Below are 19252 nucleotides of genomic sequence, written 5' to 3'. Positions count from 1 at the left end.
TGTTCCTAAGACCCAGCTGGAGGCCCATCAGCCAAACTGCTGCTCGCTTTGTGGCCTAGTAGATGTAGGAGTGTCCTATGACCCAGACAACGGGGGAGGTCCCTGTAATGACAAACATGGGTTAGTATGAAGAACAAAAACCAGAGCAATAAAAGCATCAAAATGGGTGTGGTGGGTTTTTTTTTTATAATCAGGCTGGGCCTAACACAGCACCTGTAGTAATTAGAACACCATTGGCCGATGCGCTTTACTTCCTCCTCTGCTAGAGCTGCCACATTGGCCACCGTTGCTGAAGGAGTAGGTACCAAATTCTACTGGGGAACCCTGATGGCTGTCAGGCAACTTTTGAACAGCGCCTCAAACGCAAACTGGCAGCTGGTCGGGACGCTGCATAGTTCGTAACCATTCTGACCGGTCACAACGGCCGTTCAGCTTTGCTACTGATAACCATGTCCCTTGTCCATAGATGTCAGTCTTGGACCGGCAGACCTTAAGGCTAAGCGATCCGCTGCTAGGCCTGTTGCTGAGTTTTGAGATCTTGCTACTAGCTTCCCGATCCTTAGCACTCCAAAAAAGGCTAAAACGAAGGCAGAAGACATAAGGCTTGCCTCGTATGGTGTTGTGCAGACTGTCTTGGTGGCACCCACTAGGCTCTGCAATAGGAGGAATGACACCGGTGATCATTTCTTCTCCTTGCCTTCTATAGTCCCTTAAGGATCAAGTGAAGGGGGAACTCTTGTCACATCGGGGAGTCCCATTAACTTAGCACAAAGGCCAGGCTGGATAGGTGCCTTGCTGCAGTTGCCGCAGACACTCCTGCTGATGCTAGCCTGGCCACGTAACTATAAGTTAAATCCCTGCAACCTTCTATATCTATTGCCCTGTCTGGCCAGGCTAGCATCAGCAGGGGTGTCTGCTCAAGGATAACCACTCTTTCCATGATTTCTCATGGCCTGCCCAGGTAGAATTTGATAGTGCCTCTTTCAGAAGCCATGTCAGTTCTGGAGCGCCATATCTCACAGGAAGTGAGGCACAGGCACGGGGAGCCCACCAACTCCGCCATGGGATGGTAATCTCTGAAGCGTTCCCACTGGAAACAAGAAAGAGAGTCATAGACAATGTTGTCAACATCCAGGAACATGTCTCGCTTTAAACACTATGTTAAATTCTAGGGAGGGTAGGACCATGGGGCCGAGATTGGTAAGTGCCGCCACGGGTCCCACAAACACTATTATTATACTCTGAGGTCTTTTCAGACCCACGAGTATCATGAACGGAGGCCCAGGAGATGTATGGGAACACAAAATAAATAAATAATTTACCTCTCCGGGCTCCAGACAGGCTTAGGTCTAGTTCTGTGATGTCAAATGACCGGTGCCTGCGTCCCAGGTCATGGGATGTCCCGGATGTCATTGAAGATGGCCGACATCACCGAGGACTGCACTGAAGCAAGTGATAGGTAAGTAACGGTGTTTTTTTTATCTTTGTATCCCCCCAGGTCTCCGTTTATTATACTGGGGCATAACGCTGCGCGCAGGGGCCACTACGGGGCATAACGCTGCGCGCAGGGGCCACTACGGGGCATAACGCTGCGCGCAGGGGCCACTACGGGGCATAACGCTGCGCGCAGGGGCCACTACGGGGCATAACGCTGCGCGCAGGGGCCACTACGGGGCATAACGCTGCGCGCAGGGGCCACTACGGGGCATAACGCTGCGCGCAGGGGCCACTATGGGGCATAACGCTGCATGCAGGAATGCAGGGGAGGGGGGGGGGGGGGTCGGTTGGGGTCTTCAGCATCAGTCAGGAAGGGGGGGGCCCATGACAAAAGTTCGCCATGGGTCCCCGCCATTCCTAGTTACACCACTGGCTCTGCTGGGGGGGACCCTGGGCTGATGTCTCGCTCTCCTGGAGCAGGACTCCAGGCTGTCCCTTTCTAACTTACTTTTGGTAGCAGCTGCTGTAAGAGCAACTGGTGGTGCTGCTGCTCCTGTTGCCTTCCCATCACAGTATGGCAGGCGAGGGTTAACTGCAGAGAGGGAGGAGGGGTCGAGCTGCCAGTCCCAGCGAGTTGCTTCCTGGTTGATCTCTGCTACTGAGTGAAGCTTCAGGAGAGACAACTGCAGCTGCCTTTAATGCTCCAGGAGAGGTTGAGCAGCCGGTCCCAGTGAGCTCCTTCCCGGTGGATCTCTGCTACTGAGCGGCCGGCTCCAGGAGAGACACATGCAAGAAGCTGCTTCCTCGGCCCAGCGCCGCACTGCATATGCCGGAGGGAGGCCCCGCCCCTCCCCGACGTCAGCCAATGAATGTTAGGCCAACGAAGGGGGGTAAGGGGGAGGGAGCTCCCTACACACGGCCGGTCAATGGATGGCTCGCAATCAATTCAGAGCGTCGAGATGGAGCCCAACTCTGTGAAGGTATTATTATCTGCTCCCTATCAGCGGCTGCAGGGGGCACCCTGGCCGCCCCCCACCCCTCAAAGCGACACACTGCAACTTTGACACAAATTTCTTACCCTATGGAACGGGAAAAATAAGCCTAATATTTGGATTAGTGGTGTTGTTGTATGACTACATGGTCTCCATTCCCTCTTGTACATTGCATTGACATGACATGCTATGTGTCTTTCTCTCTCTTACAGTGGGTCGGCTCACCCTGTGGTCTCCATGGACCTTATATCTTCTACAAGGCTTTTCAGTTCCACCTTGAAGACAGACCAAGAATCTTATCCCTTGGCGACTTTTTCTTAGTCAGATGTAAGCCAGAGGATCCCATTTGCATAGCGGAGCTCCAGCTGTTATGGGAAGAGAGAACTAGCAAGCAACTTTTATCAAGCTCCAAACTTTATTTCCTTCCAGAAGATACTCCCTTGGGTAGGAATACCGACCATGGAGAGGTGATTAACCCTTTATCATCCTATACACCGAGGTGGAGGCTGCAGTAGGATTTGGGGGGGGGGGGGGGGGGGTCTGGATCACCATTGCAGATGCAGTAGTGAAGATCACCCCCTCCCCTGGGTGATGTGATCTTGTGTGATCTTGTGATTTTCCTATAGATTAATAACCCATCCTGCCCGCCTATCAGTCCTATGGCTGTGTGTATGTGTTTTATTGCATCCATTACAGTCCCACTGGCTTATTATTGCAGTGCATGATATTGTTCCCAGCTCTCGACTGCTGTTTGATATGTTTTAAGAGGGAGGAAATTAGGAAATGGATCAAAAGGACAGCCACCTGAATAAATGCATGGAGAATAACTTGGGCGGATAGATAGGGGGAGAAAAAAAAACCCCAGAAGAAGAATCCTGCATGTAACCAGCACAAACACGTTAAGCATTAGCTGCCTAATCCGTAACAAGGAATCTGACTATTTATTAATATGATGGTATTTGTGATTGTCATGATGTGTTAACCCCTGACGGGCTGCACCCTACACAATGCAGTCCTTTATAATAATCAGTAAATGAACACCCTCCTCCTCCTCCCCTTCTCCTCTTCTTCTTCCTCTTCTTTAGCCCCGGTTTAGAAAATAATGTTTGATCTACAGTTGACATTTTTCAGATAATAGCCCAAATCATCAAAGCATGATCGCTTTACAATGTCTTCTTTTCCTCTTTCCTTCCCCCAGATCTGTAATTTCAAGTAGCTCTGCAATTATGCTGCTTTATTGTACTCCAATGGCTGCAATAGGTTACTGCTGAACTCTTTTTATAGTGTACATGCACAGCTCTGTGGATTGCATGCTAAATCCTATAAACAGCATTGTTCCGGGGGGCACTAATTTTTTTTTTTTTTTTTGATCTCCCGTCTAAAGGCGAAATAGAAGTCATCCTATTTTTAACCCATTTGCAACCTATCACCTAATGGGTTTAATTGCAGTTTTGTCTTGCCTTTTATTTAAAGCTAGGGTTACATTGCAGTTTAATATTACATGTTCGGTATTCTTAGTTGTGCTTGGCTGCCCCCCTATGCTCAGATTTAATGGCTTTGTTTTCCGTGGACTTGAGTTTTTCTATCTTTTTTTCTCATGGCAACAATATCGAGTTGACATTTTGGAACTTAAAAAAAAAAAAAAAAATACATTAGCAGGTTGACCTCACTTCTACGAAGATCTGAACATGTCCCCTCCCCCTGTCTAACTTTCCTGTGCAGCTGTCTATACCCCCCCCCCTTCCCCTTCTTTGACTACTCCCCCCCATAGGCAGGACTTATTATTTGCTTTTCAAATTTATTACTTCAACATGGTTTGCGATCTGGAAAAAAAAAAAGGGGGAAGGATTAAATATCAAGAAAGCAGTATGAATATCATCCATGTTCTCTTGCCACTTAAAGGAAATGACTCAGCCATTTTATTAGTGCCTGAACAGCATCAATAACAAGCTGCAAAACACTTATAGACAATGCAGTCCCGAGATCTCCCTTTAACAATTGGCAGATTTAATTGCACGCCATAAATAGATTACGATGGCGCTCGGTGACTCCAGGGCGGTGACATATGTTTATTAATTTTCTTAATGACATTTTAATATTTTTTTTTTTTTCGTTCTCGTCAGCGTTCTGGTTTTATGGTGTATTTATTTTTCAGCTGTTACAGTAACTGGTTTGACAGCCTTAGGAAGGGGGAAGGAGGAGGAGGGGGGTGGGCATTGACATTGGGAGGTTTTAGGCAAAGCGCTGGCTCTGTTGTACAGGATAATATTGATAAATAATTGAAACAGGTAGAAAGTTTCCTAATGCAGTTGTGCTTTACACCCCGGTGATGTCATTTCCCCTCTGGCCTGAGTTAGTCATTCATTAGCAGGATCGCAGAAGCAACAGAATCCAGTGTTACTTCATTGGCAGCGAGCCTACAGAAACCAGCACTGAGAGCCAGAGCCTAAAGAGGGCAACATAACACTCCCATCTTCAAATACACTTTGTTTCCACTTGTTCCATTAACTTGTTTATATACATTCTCATGAATTTCTTATTGATTTCTCATCTTTCTGCAGCTTTTTCGTGTATTGTTTTCTTGGTGAATTGTAAATATTTACATATTTGTACTAATCCCCCCCCCCCCTTATGTCTATAATAAGCAGCAATCCCAGGAATTGTAATGGAGGTCATGTTTGCTTGGATAATGGAGCTTTGTTATTTTTATTTTCCTGATGTATTGATACTATTGTGACGTTATTGTGCACAATATTTTCCTGCTACTTCCTGGATGTTAATATATTGTAATACCTGTGGACAATTGCCATGGGAAAAAAAAAATCTAACAATGGATTTTTTTTTAATGTAGATTGTGAGCCCCATATAGGATTTACAATGTATATTTTTCCCTATCAATATGGCTTTGGAGTATGGTAATCCATGCAAACATGAGTAGAATATATAAACTCCTTGCAGATGTTGTCCTTGGCAGGATTCGAACCCAGAGCTCCAGTGCTGCAAGGTTGCAGTGCTAGCTACTAGGCCACTGTGTTGCTCCTCTAACATTGGATTTTTAGCTGTACAATGATATTTATTAAGGGGCTTGGTTCCTCACTGCGTTTTGGTATCTCTGGTTGCTGTCAGTGAATTGCAACGTTGGGGTGGATATACTCAGGCCCGGTTCACATCTGCATTCACCCCATTCAGCTCCCCTATCCACATGAAATACGCAGAGAGAAAAATCCAGCAAGCAGCACTTTTCTCTCCGTATTTTTCGTGCGGAAACCACACGGACCCCCTTATAGTCTACGGGGTCCACAAGTTTCCTTAGGTAACTGCTTTTTTATGTGGATAGGTTTCCATTCAGGGCGACTCCCCGAGCAGAAACCCGAACGCAGGTGTGAACCAGGCCTAAGGCTCTATTCTGGTGAATGATCTACTGTCTGTATATGATTATTGGGGGCGGCCATCTTGCCCAAGTTTCTCCTCTTCTCTGTTAAAAGCATTTAGTGATATGTGTAACAGCGTAGTCATGACCTTAGTTTGGAATAGTCTGGAGTTGACTCACTGAGGTATATGGGAGAGTTTTCAAGACTTGTTCTGTGCAGAGAGGGGGAGGAGATGAGATGTGACATCATCGATTGCCAGTAATGGATGCAGTGATGGGTCACTATGGTGTTACGCGAAGAGGCGTGATTTTCTGTTGTCATCCTGTTTGTCTTGTTAATGAGGTGACTGCTGCAATGAAAATCCCTAAAGTATTGTCAAGACATTATATTACTAGGATTAGTGGTCAGAGTGAAAATTGTTTTGTTTTTTGTTTTTTATTATAGTTAGTGACATGTGACTGTTTAACCCCCACAGATCTAATATTGATCACCTATCGATGGCTTAGAAACCGAACAAGCCCCTTTAAAGGTTTGCAACTAAAAACACCACTTGCACCAAAATTTTGTTTTACGCCACCTTGACTAATTTACAAAATGGAAGTGAGTTGAGGGTATGCTGTGGGCTGGGCTATCTGTTGCACCTCATTCATCATCATTTGTGACAGTTTTTGGTGTAGATGATGACTTAGTTGGTATAGATTTCAATATAGCGTACAGCTCGGCAGTGGATACGCATTATGTTTGACAAGGCCTAACCCTCAGACTAATATACTGGCAGGGCAGGAATCAAGACTGGTGTATGATATGCCAGTCTTTATGAATTCCGAGGCCGAAACAAATATACTGCCCTCTTGGAGAAGTCTTAGGCCACTTTCAGACAAGGTCACATTTCTGCGCTCTTATTACGGTTTAGCATCCCAGTCTAGCCACTGATCTCCTGATCTGAACTCATCAGTGTAGGGGTCAATGATGTTGTAAATTGGGGTTAATAGACCTAACATTGGTCCAGGACACCTGACCTTAATGCAAACACAAAAAATGTGCCCGTAAACCGCTTGTCTGAAACTTCGGTTCAGATACTATATCAAGAGTTCAGTGAATTTTGACCGCAAGCCTAGTTCAGTGTGCAGCTGAGTCAGTGATGTCTATTGGTCGTGATTCCAGTGTGAACAGCGCCTTAATTCCTTCACGTTTCTACTCTCTGACCGCAAGCAGAGCTCTTGAAAAGGTAAAAGAGCGAAACACTTAAGTGCGTTTGAACGTTACAAAGTGTCTCATTCTACAGTGTTCTGCTTTATTTATATAATAAGACAGGAAGACTCCTTTAAAGGAAATATTAGTAGCGAGAAGCGAGGCCACGCGAGGTTACAGGCCGTAATTATTATTACTTCTACATGACGGTAATCCAGCCATGTTTCCATAAGTCACTGTTGATATGTGGTATACATTGTTTAATTATAAGTGTAATAAAATATTAATAAGTAACCTGGCATATGTTCCAGCCGCCTGCCAATTTCTGTTTCTACTAAGTCACATTGTAAGTGTTTATACTTGGCCCCATATCAGTTTGATTTTCGTTTGGCAGTATATGTTTCCTTGGGAACAATAATTACCTCATAAGCCATCAGCTTGAGTGATCTATGAGCTCACTCCTGTTTAAGGCTTGTCGAGCATTGTGTCGAGCTGTCAAGTGCTTTCTTATGTATGTACTAGCCTTATTGTGTGAACAGCGTTGTAAAGGTAACAGAAGCCATCATTTAACATGAGGTATATAAAAACGCGCAATTGGATATTCGAGGACAGTTGTTGGTGTCAGTTTGACACTTGTAGAACAGAATCCTTTGTATCTAACTGTATGTGAGTCCATATATATATATATATATATATATATATATATATATATATAATATGTGTATACTGTGTATATATAGCATTGTATGCTTGATACGGAAGAGTATATGACAACTTAAGTGGCGGATATTCATTTATTTTTATACGCTACATTCCTCCGTGTGCCATTATGTTGGGCTTTAATCTTTATCGATGTCTCTTGAACTTCTTCTGAACTGCTATTAAGATTTCTCTTACTGTTGTACAGACACCTCACCTCACTTGCTCCAGTCAAATATTTCAAAGAAGTCTGTCCTGTTAACCGTGGGGATAGGTTTCAGAAATGTGATATTTGCCATTAAAACGCTTATATTTTTGGTGAAAATGACATTTTGTCCCTTGTCTAGGTTGGTGTTACTTTATGCCGCAACATGTTTATCCTCTCAAAGTCTTAGAAGACGCACGTCTTGTGCATGTTTGCTCCCCTTCTCATAGCTTTTTGGTAAGGCCTGGTTCACATCTGCAATCGGGACTCAATTTTTCATGTGGAGAGAAAAGCGCTGAATGCATACTTTTTGTGTGGAAACCACATGGACCTCTTTATTGTCTATGGGGTCTGCGGGTTTCCTAAGGTAACTGATTTTTTTATGTGGATTAGGTTTTTGTTTGGGGGTCCCCGAGCGGACCCCTCAAACAGAAACCCGAACGCAGATGTGAATCAAGCCTAAGAAGTTTGGAGCAAGTCTTGAACCACATCATCTTCGTTTTGTTGGCTCCCCCTTTGAGTAGGTCAGAACTGAACGGAATTTTATGTCCCGTCTAAGGAACCTAAGCTGGGCCTATTCCTCCCTCCCTCAGCCATCCAAATACTAGCCAATGGGCCTTTTATGTTATATTGGATTTAGTTGTTCATAAAATAGGTGACTTATTGTATATGTAAAACTTCACTCTATAAACCTTTGTCCAAAACAGCCTTAGGCTAAGGCCCCATGGGACGATACGCAGTTTTGGAGATCGCAGTGTGTCCGCGCTGCGGTTTTAACCGCACAGTGGGCATGGGATTCACTTGAATCCCATCCACTTTGCATGTACTTTACAACGCTGTGATTTTTCCTGTAGCGTTTCTGGCCCGTGTGGCCCCGGCCTTAAGCTAAGGTCTTAATGAGGACCTTTCGTCGCTAACTCAATATATGGAATGTTTTCTATAGCCCTCACCATTCCTGAGCAATCAGTGCCATTAGTTTGGATGCCCGTTATGCCAACTAGACTCTCTAATATCAAGTGGGAGGTATTAGGAACAATATAAGGCGAGTAGTGTCAGAGCTCAGAATCACACCCACTTTCTGCTTCTCATAATACATGGTAAATCTTCGTAACTTCGTAGATCTTCGATACTTGGAGTTTTAAAATTATTTGTCTAATTTGCAAAGGTTTTTTTTTTTTTTTCTCTTTTTGATTCATATGATGTGTCTGTCAATATGGAAACTTTATAAAACTTAAGTTTTATGGGAACAGAAGTGCAGTCAGGGGAATCCAACTTGCATTCGGTAAAACTTGTTGAGATTGTATCTACAAACCCTAATATCACGTAACTCCTTTCCCACGCATTTCTGAACCTTTAATATCTTGACAAATTCTTTTTATTTTTGTTATTACCCAGAATAGTTGATCAGCCGGTGCGGAGGAATAAGTGCGTCAGACTACATTGCCGCTGATTTTTTTCTTTTCTTTTTTTATTATTGCCTCTTAGTGCGGAGGGGTTTGTACAGTGCGGCCGAAAGTGAAAGAGGAACTGTCAATATGTTGTACAAAAGGAAGCTGTAATCTGTTATACAGATAACTGTATACTGTCACTAGGATGACGATTTTACCAAAGGAGCATTACAGGCCGACCAGATTCACTAGGTTATGTCTGGCGCAGGCCCGGTGGGAGGGGGGCAGAGAATAAAAGGGATCCACAAAAAATTAAAGAAAGAATAGCTCACCCTTTGGTCCTGTACTAGGCATAACCCAGTGTTTCAGGTTCCTTTAATGCTGAAATTTTAACATATTTTACAACAAAAAAATTCATCCAATTTAGAGGTTTTTGTCAAATCAGAATTATGACACTGCTTTTTTTTTTTTTTTTAATCCTTTTTGTATATTGTATATATTGAATCTATTTAGTATTTTTCAGCTCCCCCCCCCCCCCACTAGTGTTTTTCTTCAAACAATACAATTTGAGCCTAGGGTTGTCAGCACAAGGTTACATTTACAAAGCCATAGTTTTTCCCATGTGGATTTTGTTTCCCAGCAGAACCCTACAAATCCCAGATCTGTCTCTATAAAGTGGGATTGTAGCCTTAAAATGAATTGATGTCAGTTCACTAGAGATATGTTAGAAGAAGGTGATTGAGATGAGACTTTTTGGAAAAGTGATGGTTCCATTTCCCTCTGCTTGGCTCCTGTTTGCTCTTCTTAGTGAGTTTAGGATAGGCAATGTATAACCCACATTTAGTTCTACGAGGCTAAAAAAACGGTGATGGAGTAAAAATAAGTTGCATCACTTATTATAGTACTGTCTCCGCCCCCCCCCCCCTTCATTCTCAATGCTCACCAGTTATGGGGATTGGTTTTAGTGATGTCTGCCATCGCAATGGCACAGGAGTGCAGAGCGTCCTAGGGAATGGGGGCTGGCTCTGACCCCATGATCTTGGGTGGAAACAAGCATGGAACCCCTTGGGTCACCTGAGGAAGGCAGTTCAATTCAACTCACTGGACAATCCCTTTAAATATTCCAGACCCCTATCTGAAAGTCATGCCCCTTTTCTGTTAAGCACTACTCCTTGCCAGACAATGATCATAAATTGTCCAATGGTGTAAAAGTCATTTGTTTTGTGCAAACTGTGTCGAATTCTGGAACACATTCAGTAGTAAATCTTCCCTAATGGCTACCAAAAGACCGGTCCATTGCATTACATGGAAACTAATGACCTACAGATTCTCAGTTACGTTGTCGCCCAGACTTTGCAGCATTGGTGCTTTATTGCACTTCATTGCAGTTGAGGGTTGTTGCCATAGTCCTGCAGCAGGTTTCCCTTGTAATCTGCTACATTTATCCCACCTTGTCCCTTCAAAAGCCCTTTAAAGTAGTTCATAAGTGATTTATTCTTTGCCTATGAATGATCAAGGATTGTATTGTAGTGCATGAGTTGTCCGTATCCATTACTGTATATTTCCAGAAGACTGTACTTGTCAGTCACATACTGTATCCGTGTGGCTTATTACTAACAGCATTTTTTAAGTATGACAAATGGCTTCTTCGACAGTCTTGTTCGTGACTCAAAGGACAGTGAACTTTTGCAGCTATGTGTATTTCGAAGAGGTGTTGGTATTTACGCTAAAAGTATTTTGTAATGGGTGTAACTTACTATGTAGTTATTGGTAAGTCGTGGAATATGTCAAATATGTAGAGAGCTCAAATGCATGACATTGTAGATTATTACCACGACTATGATAGGAAATCATCTCGAAAGCAGATGAGACATTACCCAGAAACCTGCTCTTCTTAGTAGTGTCTTACTCGTATATAAGTCCTTGGGACTGTACCTTGAACGTCTCAGGAGCTTGTTATTGAATTGAGGTTTTCACTTACGATATGGCAGCTTGATGAATATATACAGTATGCCGTCAGGTTTCGTATTGACTCATCAAGATTATTTGTGTATTTCATTTTGACAGTTCATTCCTCATTTGTTTTTCTCACATTCTTAAGAGTTTTTGTATTGCTTCAATTTATTCATTGTGGTAGCATGGTAGCCGAGCCCCGAGTTTGGGGTCCAAATCGTGGTGTGATGTCATGCGCTTTGTCCAGTAATGTTAACATGGTTTTCCAAAATATGCAACATTGAGGACAAAGACAAGGACTGTGATAAGATCTTAAAAAATGACAACTCGAATCAATGTCCTGTATATAGCTACGGCTGGTGACTGGCCACAACGGTCATGTGGGTATACGGACACATCACCATCACTGTAGCTACATAAATAAAGTGTCATTGTAGCGACAGGGGATCGAAAACGTGAGCTGTGATTCCTTTATTATCATTTTGTTACAGTCCTTCCATTTGGCTACATTTTTGCATATCTGGAAATGCCCCTTGACTTCTATATCATGTTCATACATGTTTCAAGTATTTTTGGACCCCATTGGTTAATATGGAAAGCATTTTTGTTGTACAAGAATCACTAAGGAACTCTGACGTAAGAGGGGTTTATCAGAAGTTGCACAACTTCAAGCTCTGAATTATTCAAGACTTAATGTGATTCCTCATAACCCAAAATTGGGTCATCGTGCTGATTTTCATAGAACCAGCTGTGAACTATATGTATACCGCTTCTATATCCTGACTGTATATTTAATTGGCGGCATCTTTGGAATTGATACAGGTAGAACTACCATCTGGGTGGCATATGAAATAGGAATTTCTCATCTTTCATATGACGCCAGAACCATGTTCTATGTTTAGTAATGTCCTAGATGTAAGTGTGTGAATTATCTCTCCATTCCAGCTTCTCTGTATTTTACCCATGCTCCACTTGACTCACAGTCAGAAGTAGAAAGAGACTCTGCTGCCTATAGAAAAATAGGGGAAACAATACAGCATAGAAGTTCATGATATGAGCAGGACGTTGGCTCTGTGGTTGGCATGGTTGCCTTGCAATGCTTGGGTCTTGGGTTCATAGCCGACCAAGGACAGCATGGAGTTTGTGTGTGCTCCTAGAGTTTGTGTAGGTTTCATCTGAATACTCTGTTTTCCTCCATCATGCCATAAATATATTGTCTTCTATTAAAAAAAACAACTATTGACTCTTGTTGGAGATGAGCACCTATACAGCAGTCACCGACCCCTTACTACACAACTCCCCCTGAAAAAGGTTAGGTACACTTTGAAGAGTGCCGAAAAGGGTTGAGCGATCGGGATCGGAAAAGATCAGATTCCGATCAGCGATCGAGTAAATTTCACGATCGAGATCGGAATTCCGACCCGATCTTTTCGAGCGGGATCGAGATCGGAGGTTATCTCAAGATCGGCTCAACCCCAAAAGTGACTTTTCCCATAGAAATGCATTTACTAGGGTTGAGGATCGGGATTGTAAAAGATCGGATTCCGATTGGCGATCGAGATCGGGATCGAGATCGGCTTGAAAATGATCGGAAATCGGATTTTAAAATCGATCTTGAAACCTCAAGATCGGCTCAACCCTAGTGCCTAATTTTACTCTTAATGGGTTATTTCATGAAGACATCCCTGTTTAAAGAGGACTTTTCACCACCTCCACTAACTTTACCTTTGTTCCACTGATTCGGACACCTTTGGAGTTTTTCCCCTAATCCCCACCCTTCCTGAATAATCACACTAATTACTCAGGACAGGTGGGGACTAGAGAAAAAGATCCCATTGCATCCTAATCCATGGATCGGCACCTATTGAAGGAGACCAAGAACTGGAATTGTTGGGGGTGGTGAACGAACCCCATTAAATAGAAACTGAATTGAAGAACTGTATTGTCTATTTTCAGCAATAAATGCTTAGACCTTTACCCTGCAGGAGATCTATGGACAGAAGTTATCATCGTAAGACAATCCCTTTAAGTACTATTCAGTTTTATTAAAAAAGTAGATTGACATTATTAAATAATTTATCTGGAAATGCGATTTTGTGATGACTTTGGCAAGGGCTCAGAAATTACAGTTTGCGTCACGAGTGCTCTATTGTGTTGTGTGTGAGATTTATTTATTTTTAGCCATTTCTTTCTTGTTTGCTTTGGTTTCGTCCCCCCAGTGTACTATCCTATTTCAAGTGCCATCCTACACCTACAGAAATTCACACATTTTTTTTGTGGCGGTTTTTATGTACCAGGCCCATTATGTAAGTGAATACTGTAAACCAGCTCGTGTGCCGTCAAGGGGGAAGGCCACAGGTTTCAATAGTGACAAGTAGCGTCTAATGACGTTTGAGGATGTGTAATACTTTATTATATTTCTTGGAAGCCGAGTACTTGATGGATAAGGTACAACACACAGGGAAAGTCCTCGCCAGCGCCGCCGCCATTTACTGTAACTAAAATAGCCAATGACACTTAACTAGTCTTGGAGAATAAATATTGTAATCTAAACCCATGTTATGCAGACGGGAAACTAAAAATGTTCTAATTGTGTCTTTTAAATAAGCATAAGAGTGAATTAATGAGAACATATTTTGCCTTCAGTTGCTTAGTTACAAAGTAGTATTTCTCAGCTCATGTGAGATAAATTGGCTCTTTTATGCGGCAAGTCCCCTAAACATAATGACTATATTGCTCCGGAGAGTGAAAATATGTAGATTGTACCTTTTTCAATAATTCTCACTCTGGAAAAGGTACATCATCATTCTGTCACACCGATCCCCACTTATTGAAAAATCCATGCGTTGCGCTCTGGCAATAGCTCTAAACGTGGTCTCTGGGTGACATAAGTAGAACAATGCTTTACATATTGTATATTTATACAGTGCCTTGAATTTAAAAGGCAATGTTTTATTACCGGAACGCAACATAATGTTTTTGTTTTCCCTGTTGTGCGGAGAGGATCTTAAAGAGCAGGCAACATCAATAGCCGGCGCCTAGAACATCAGTGTCCCGGGGGACCGATCAGAACAATAAAACGGTTATTTGGATACATTGAGCTAGGGGTATACAGCAACTTTGGCCGACATACCTGTTACACCTCCAAAGGTCACTGTGTTACCCTGCAATTCCTTCTCTGATGTAAGTGGAGTCCTATCGCGACGTTGAGACTATTGCGACTGAGACCTTCTAGATGCAAAAAAATCTAGCAGTGCTCGATTGTTTTGCAAGTTGTAGTTGCAGTAGACTCAGGGTCAAAATGCAATTCGATTAACTTGTGCAAGTGATGGAGTCGCAGGGCAACATGGCGGTTTTTGGTCGCATGATAGGAACCAGAGCCATAGTCGGTGTGTAACCCTATACTTATCCTTATATGTTTTTATAACATTCAACCCAGGATCCGTGTATTGGAACACAAATGCGTTATCTGTATATAACTGGACAACACGGTGGTTAGTTGTTGCCTTATGGCTCTGGGGTCTTGGGTTCAAATCCACACAAGGATATCAAGGACTTTGTGTCCTCTAGACACTGTGATTTCTTGCCACCCTGCAGAATCTTTCTGATGTGGAAGGTAATTTGGAATTTAGATTTTGAGCCCCGGTGGGGGATGGGGGGTTATGTACTGATTGTTGTTGACCATCTCTACTGTGGATTATGTTGGTGCTAGTGTAAGTGAATACAATTACAGTATCTGCCCTATATTTGCCCTGTTGAGCCATCTTATCCCTTACAACACCATGACCAAGATTGCTATGCATAGTTGTCAAAGTTACCGAATTTGCCAGGATTGGCCTGGCCTTTATTTTTCCAGCAACAATCTGAAAAATATTTGGTCTGGCATTCAGGAGGTGGGGCGCATATATATTTATATACCGTATTGTGCAGCGGTTGTGGGAAAAAGTGCTGCATAGTAAGAATGCTTTCAGAAATGGAAGCGTTAATAGTTTATTTTTATCAATTAATCTAAATCACATGAATATTTGGAGTGACCTTTGCCCTGTACCTTCCATCAGTTCTTCTCGATGCCCTTCCAGAGAGTTTTGTTGAAGGAGCTCGGCAGGAAGGTTGTTCCCGCCATCTTGGAGAACTATACATAACTTCTGTAGATCTAGGCTTGCTCCAATCCTTCTGCCCCTACCTGTAATCCTAGACAGACTGGATGATGTTGAGATCGGAGCTTTGTTGTGGACATATCATTTCAAGGACTTTTCCTCTAAAGGGCAAAGGTCACACCAAATATTGATTTGATTAAGATTTTTATTTCTATCACACACCAATCCCTTTCAGTGACCATAGTGATATTATTGCAATTCTGTAGCACCCCTTGGGGGGGGTGTTGGCCTTGTATTCTCAATATGAATGGTATAAGGTGACCATTATGGTGTCTGGCACTGGCCTTACGTATTTCAGCACTCCTATATTCAGGATAGTTACATGTCATGTACCATGAGTACAATGTAGCGGCTCTTATGATAAGTACTATGTTACTGAAGTTGGTGGATACTTCAGAACATCAAACCTAAAATAAATCTCCCCTGTATATACAACACTCCGTTACTCTTGGAGTGGAAGTTATGTTCTAGAAAAGTCCCTTTTGCTGTCTAAGTAAAGACTCTTGGAATGAGTTTCTGGATTCCAAAATCTTTCATGGACTTGTTAAAAAAAACTTTAGCTGGTTATACTTGAAAGTAAATCCGTCTACAAGTTATACACAAGCATCGGCTCTCTGCTCAGAACCAAAGCGAGTCCCCTTGTCAGCGCCTTGTGAGAGTATAGGAATCTGCAGCAGTTTTATTTCTCGTTTCCCACGTGACATATGTTGTATTTTGTAACATCCCTATCACTGTATTCACATTCAGATGAACTGAACAGTTTGTACTTGAAGGAATCGTCTTTTAACAGCAGTCCCTATGATTTAACGAAAATGTTGTCATAAGGTCAGCGAAGCAATGACTGCGTATGGCACGGATCCAGTGACCTTAATGTTTGGCAGACGGCCATGTTTCTGCTCCGAGGTGCCAGAGTAGTAGATAACAGGAACATTTGTTTTCATTTCCAAAATATTTGAGCTTTTCAAATGTCATATTTCTCATCTTTTTACGAAATAATTTGCTTAACTTGAGCCGGAGAAGTTGCGCTGCTCTGCGTCTCGGGCCTCGTGTTGAATGGTTTTAATTTGGGTGGAAATGGAACATGCATTGCAAACAAAAGAGGGAAAGCTTACTCATTGTTCTCTCTCTCTCATGTGTATAATATTCCTGCCCTTATGTTCCTGTGTGAATGGCAGTCTATCATGTAGGAATACTGCTACTAATATATATCTGTATGAACAGAACATGTATACATTATTTAAACAGCTATAAATATGTATTCTCGCTTGGGAAGAAAGTAATTACTGTATGGAGTTGTATTGTACATACAGCCTGAATTGGTATATTCTAGTAAATTGCTTCTCTGCTTGACACTAGCAATATTGGCTGCCGAGATCTGCACTATTTCTGATGGGAAAACCTCCTGGCTGAAACATTCTTCATGGTCTGATCTTATGACTGTTACATTGATAACGTGGAAAATGCTGCGCGATCCGAAGCCTGGAAGGACCAAATCAAACGCAAGGATCTTAATGGCCGAAAAGCCGATATTCATAGACCCAAATCCATTTAGACAATGGTAATGGTTGAACTACAGACGTCAATAGGATTGAAGAGAATCACAAAATTGGGTTTCTGACATCTCTGTTCGGGGCTGTCTTGCGTTGTACAGTGTGTAGTGTAAATTGGCTGATTATGGAGTACACTGCCGTACAAAAATTCTATGGAACCGATAAAACTAAAAGTCATCTCTTCCTGGTTATGTTTTTTTTGCGCTTCTCATAACATGTATGTCGGTTCTTTAAAACATTTTGAGTTTTTTAGGGTAGAATTACAAAAATGACCATTAAAATCAGAGTTGGAAAACGTTACTGGATCCATTTTCAAAATATATTGGTTAATTATTTCTAATTTCATTTCATACAAATATTAATATATCATACAAATATTGTGAAATTAATTGGATTCGTAAGGGGGAAATGTATCATTCCCTCTATGCCCGAAAACTGGCATATAACGTGATATTGAAGCACATGGCTCTTTCTTGCATATTCTGCAAATATCAGCGTTGCGGGAGGCCTCAGCCGAACATGGAGTCCAGCAAATTATAGAAGCCACACTCGGACCACTTTGCCGCCATATAGACAGAGCCGTGTGCCAAAGTCCCATATTGCTGCATAAGTCTAGTAAGGATCTGTCTCCTCACCTTATATAATTGTATTGCCCGTCATGTACACATTCTGCAGCAGATTTTCCTATAACACTTTGTTGTATAGTGTATCTGTTTTTCCTACTGAGGGTAAGTTCACATGTGAGTTTTTTGGACTTGGAGGTCCAGTCCAGTCCAGTGGAGGTTAGATTCCAGTCCAAAAAACGGCTAGCCGCGACTGGATGCTGGTGCAATGCATCAGCATACAGTCGCAGCATTCCGCTCCGGATTAGGACCACATGAATGGACCTAGTCGGGAGTGAGGTGTTGCAAGGTGGACGTCCGCAGCAGATTCAGCCGCAGAATCTGCCTGAAGAAAGGATAGGTCGCTTCTTTTTTCTGCGAGCGGGAACAAACTGCCGATGGAAAAAGAAAATCCACCGGCTCCCCTTGATTTCAGTAGGAGGCTTTTTTTTCTCATGCGCATTCTGCATCAAAATCCGACCCAAAAAAACCCATGTAAATCCGGCCTGAAATTTATGGATAAATGCCCAGTAATGCCCAGTTGTCCACTTATTGATATACAGTATTTCTAGGAGGACCAACAGAGGAATGGCACAACACAGAGTGCTAAGAAAAGATACTGTAGTATTGATGTGTCGTGGGAAAGACAAGTAGTTACAATAACAGTCCTCAGGTGGGTTCTAGCCCCATTCAGAAGTCTAGAATGATCCCTATGGGAGTTGTAATGGCTGCCAGTAAGGGTGGTTTTCCAGGTTTTGATTAAAAAATAAATAAATATATTAGTATTGATGAATTATGATATTCTGATTTGATCTAACTTACACACACCTACACACACACACACACACACACACACACACACACACATATATATATAATGGTCTCTTTGTATTACAACACTTACGTCTTACTTGTATGTACAATATAATTCGACATTAAGGAAGTCTCCTTATCTTTTGACACGTCTGTTCAGAATTCACACCATATAAATGAGAACATGCTGTCGAGCAGGACAAAGGTTAAAGTACATGACCTTAATTATTTACTGTAAAACTGAGACTTGTAAATGTTTAACAATAAGTGATTATGTGATATTTTCTTCTCCTGCTTATAAACACAAGTAAAATATTTACCAGGGTATACTACATGTCAGTAATTGATTGTAATGTGACCGAGGTAACTTTGTAGCCGTTGGATGTGTAAGTGAGAGCTCTGTGCAGATGAAAGATGGCGGCTGAGCTATTTTCAGTAACCATTTTACAGCAGATACATTGGATTGTTATTAAGGTTCTATGCCGTCGTATGACACAGGCTGAAACTGATGTTATTGTGTCATTCATTTAATGGAAAAACAGGTGGACAGTTGTGTCCTGACCTTAAAAATTCCTCCTATGGCCAGAGGAAGCTGAGTAGTGGAAACATCACAATCCCCAAGTGATTCTGCTTATTAATCATAATGCAGCAATAGCCTTTGTATTATGAGTGAGCCGTAATAAAACCTCGCAAAGAATGAATGAATGTTCTATGGATATACACACATACACTAACCAGACCTAATATGTGTAGCTAGTATCAGATATTTTATACTATTGGATGCTGTATATACATTTTATTAGTATAGGTAGAGAACCACCAGAAACGATGTGAGAAGTGAATGGAGTACTTAAAGTGGTTTGACCTCAGGAAAGCTGGGTAGCTCACTCATTC

The 19252-nt window shown here is 42.3% G+C and overlaps 1 protein-coding gene across 1 annotated transcript in view; it reads left to right on the top strand.

Annotated features, from left to right (window-relative positions):
- Positions 1-2381: 2381 nt before the first annotated feature.
- The window catches only part of ARID5B (AT-rich interaction domain 5B), a 226361-nt gene continuing 209490 nt past the window's right edge, over positions 2382-19252 (top strand). Inside the window, exons 1-2 of the mRNA XM_075257484.1 lie at positions 2382-2417; positions 2642-2896. Of these exons, the coding sequence (XP_075113585.1) occupies positions 2397-2417; positions 2642-2896 (276 nt within the window). The 5' untranslated portion in view covers positions 2382-2396. The remainder of the gene's footprint in view (positions 2418-2641; positions 2897-19252) is intronic.

The sequence above is a fragment of the Leptodactylus fuscus genome, chromosome 10, assembly GCF_031893055.1.
Source record: "Leptodactylus fuscus isolate aLepFus1 chromosome 10, aLepFus1.hap2, whole genome shotgun sequence".
Taxonomy (NCBI): Eukaryota; Metazoa; Chordata; class Amphibia; order Anura; family Leptodactylidae; genus Leptodactylus; species Leptodactylus fuscus.
Note: the sequence above shows the minus strand (reverse complement) of the source record. Positions and strands in the feature narration are given on the sequence as shown.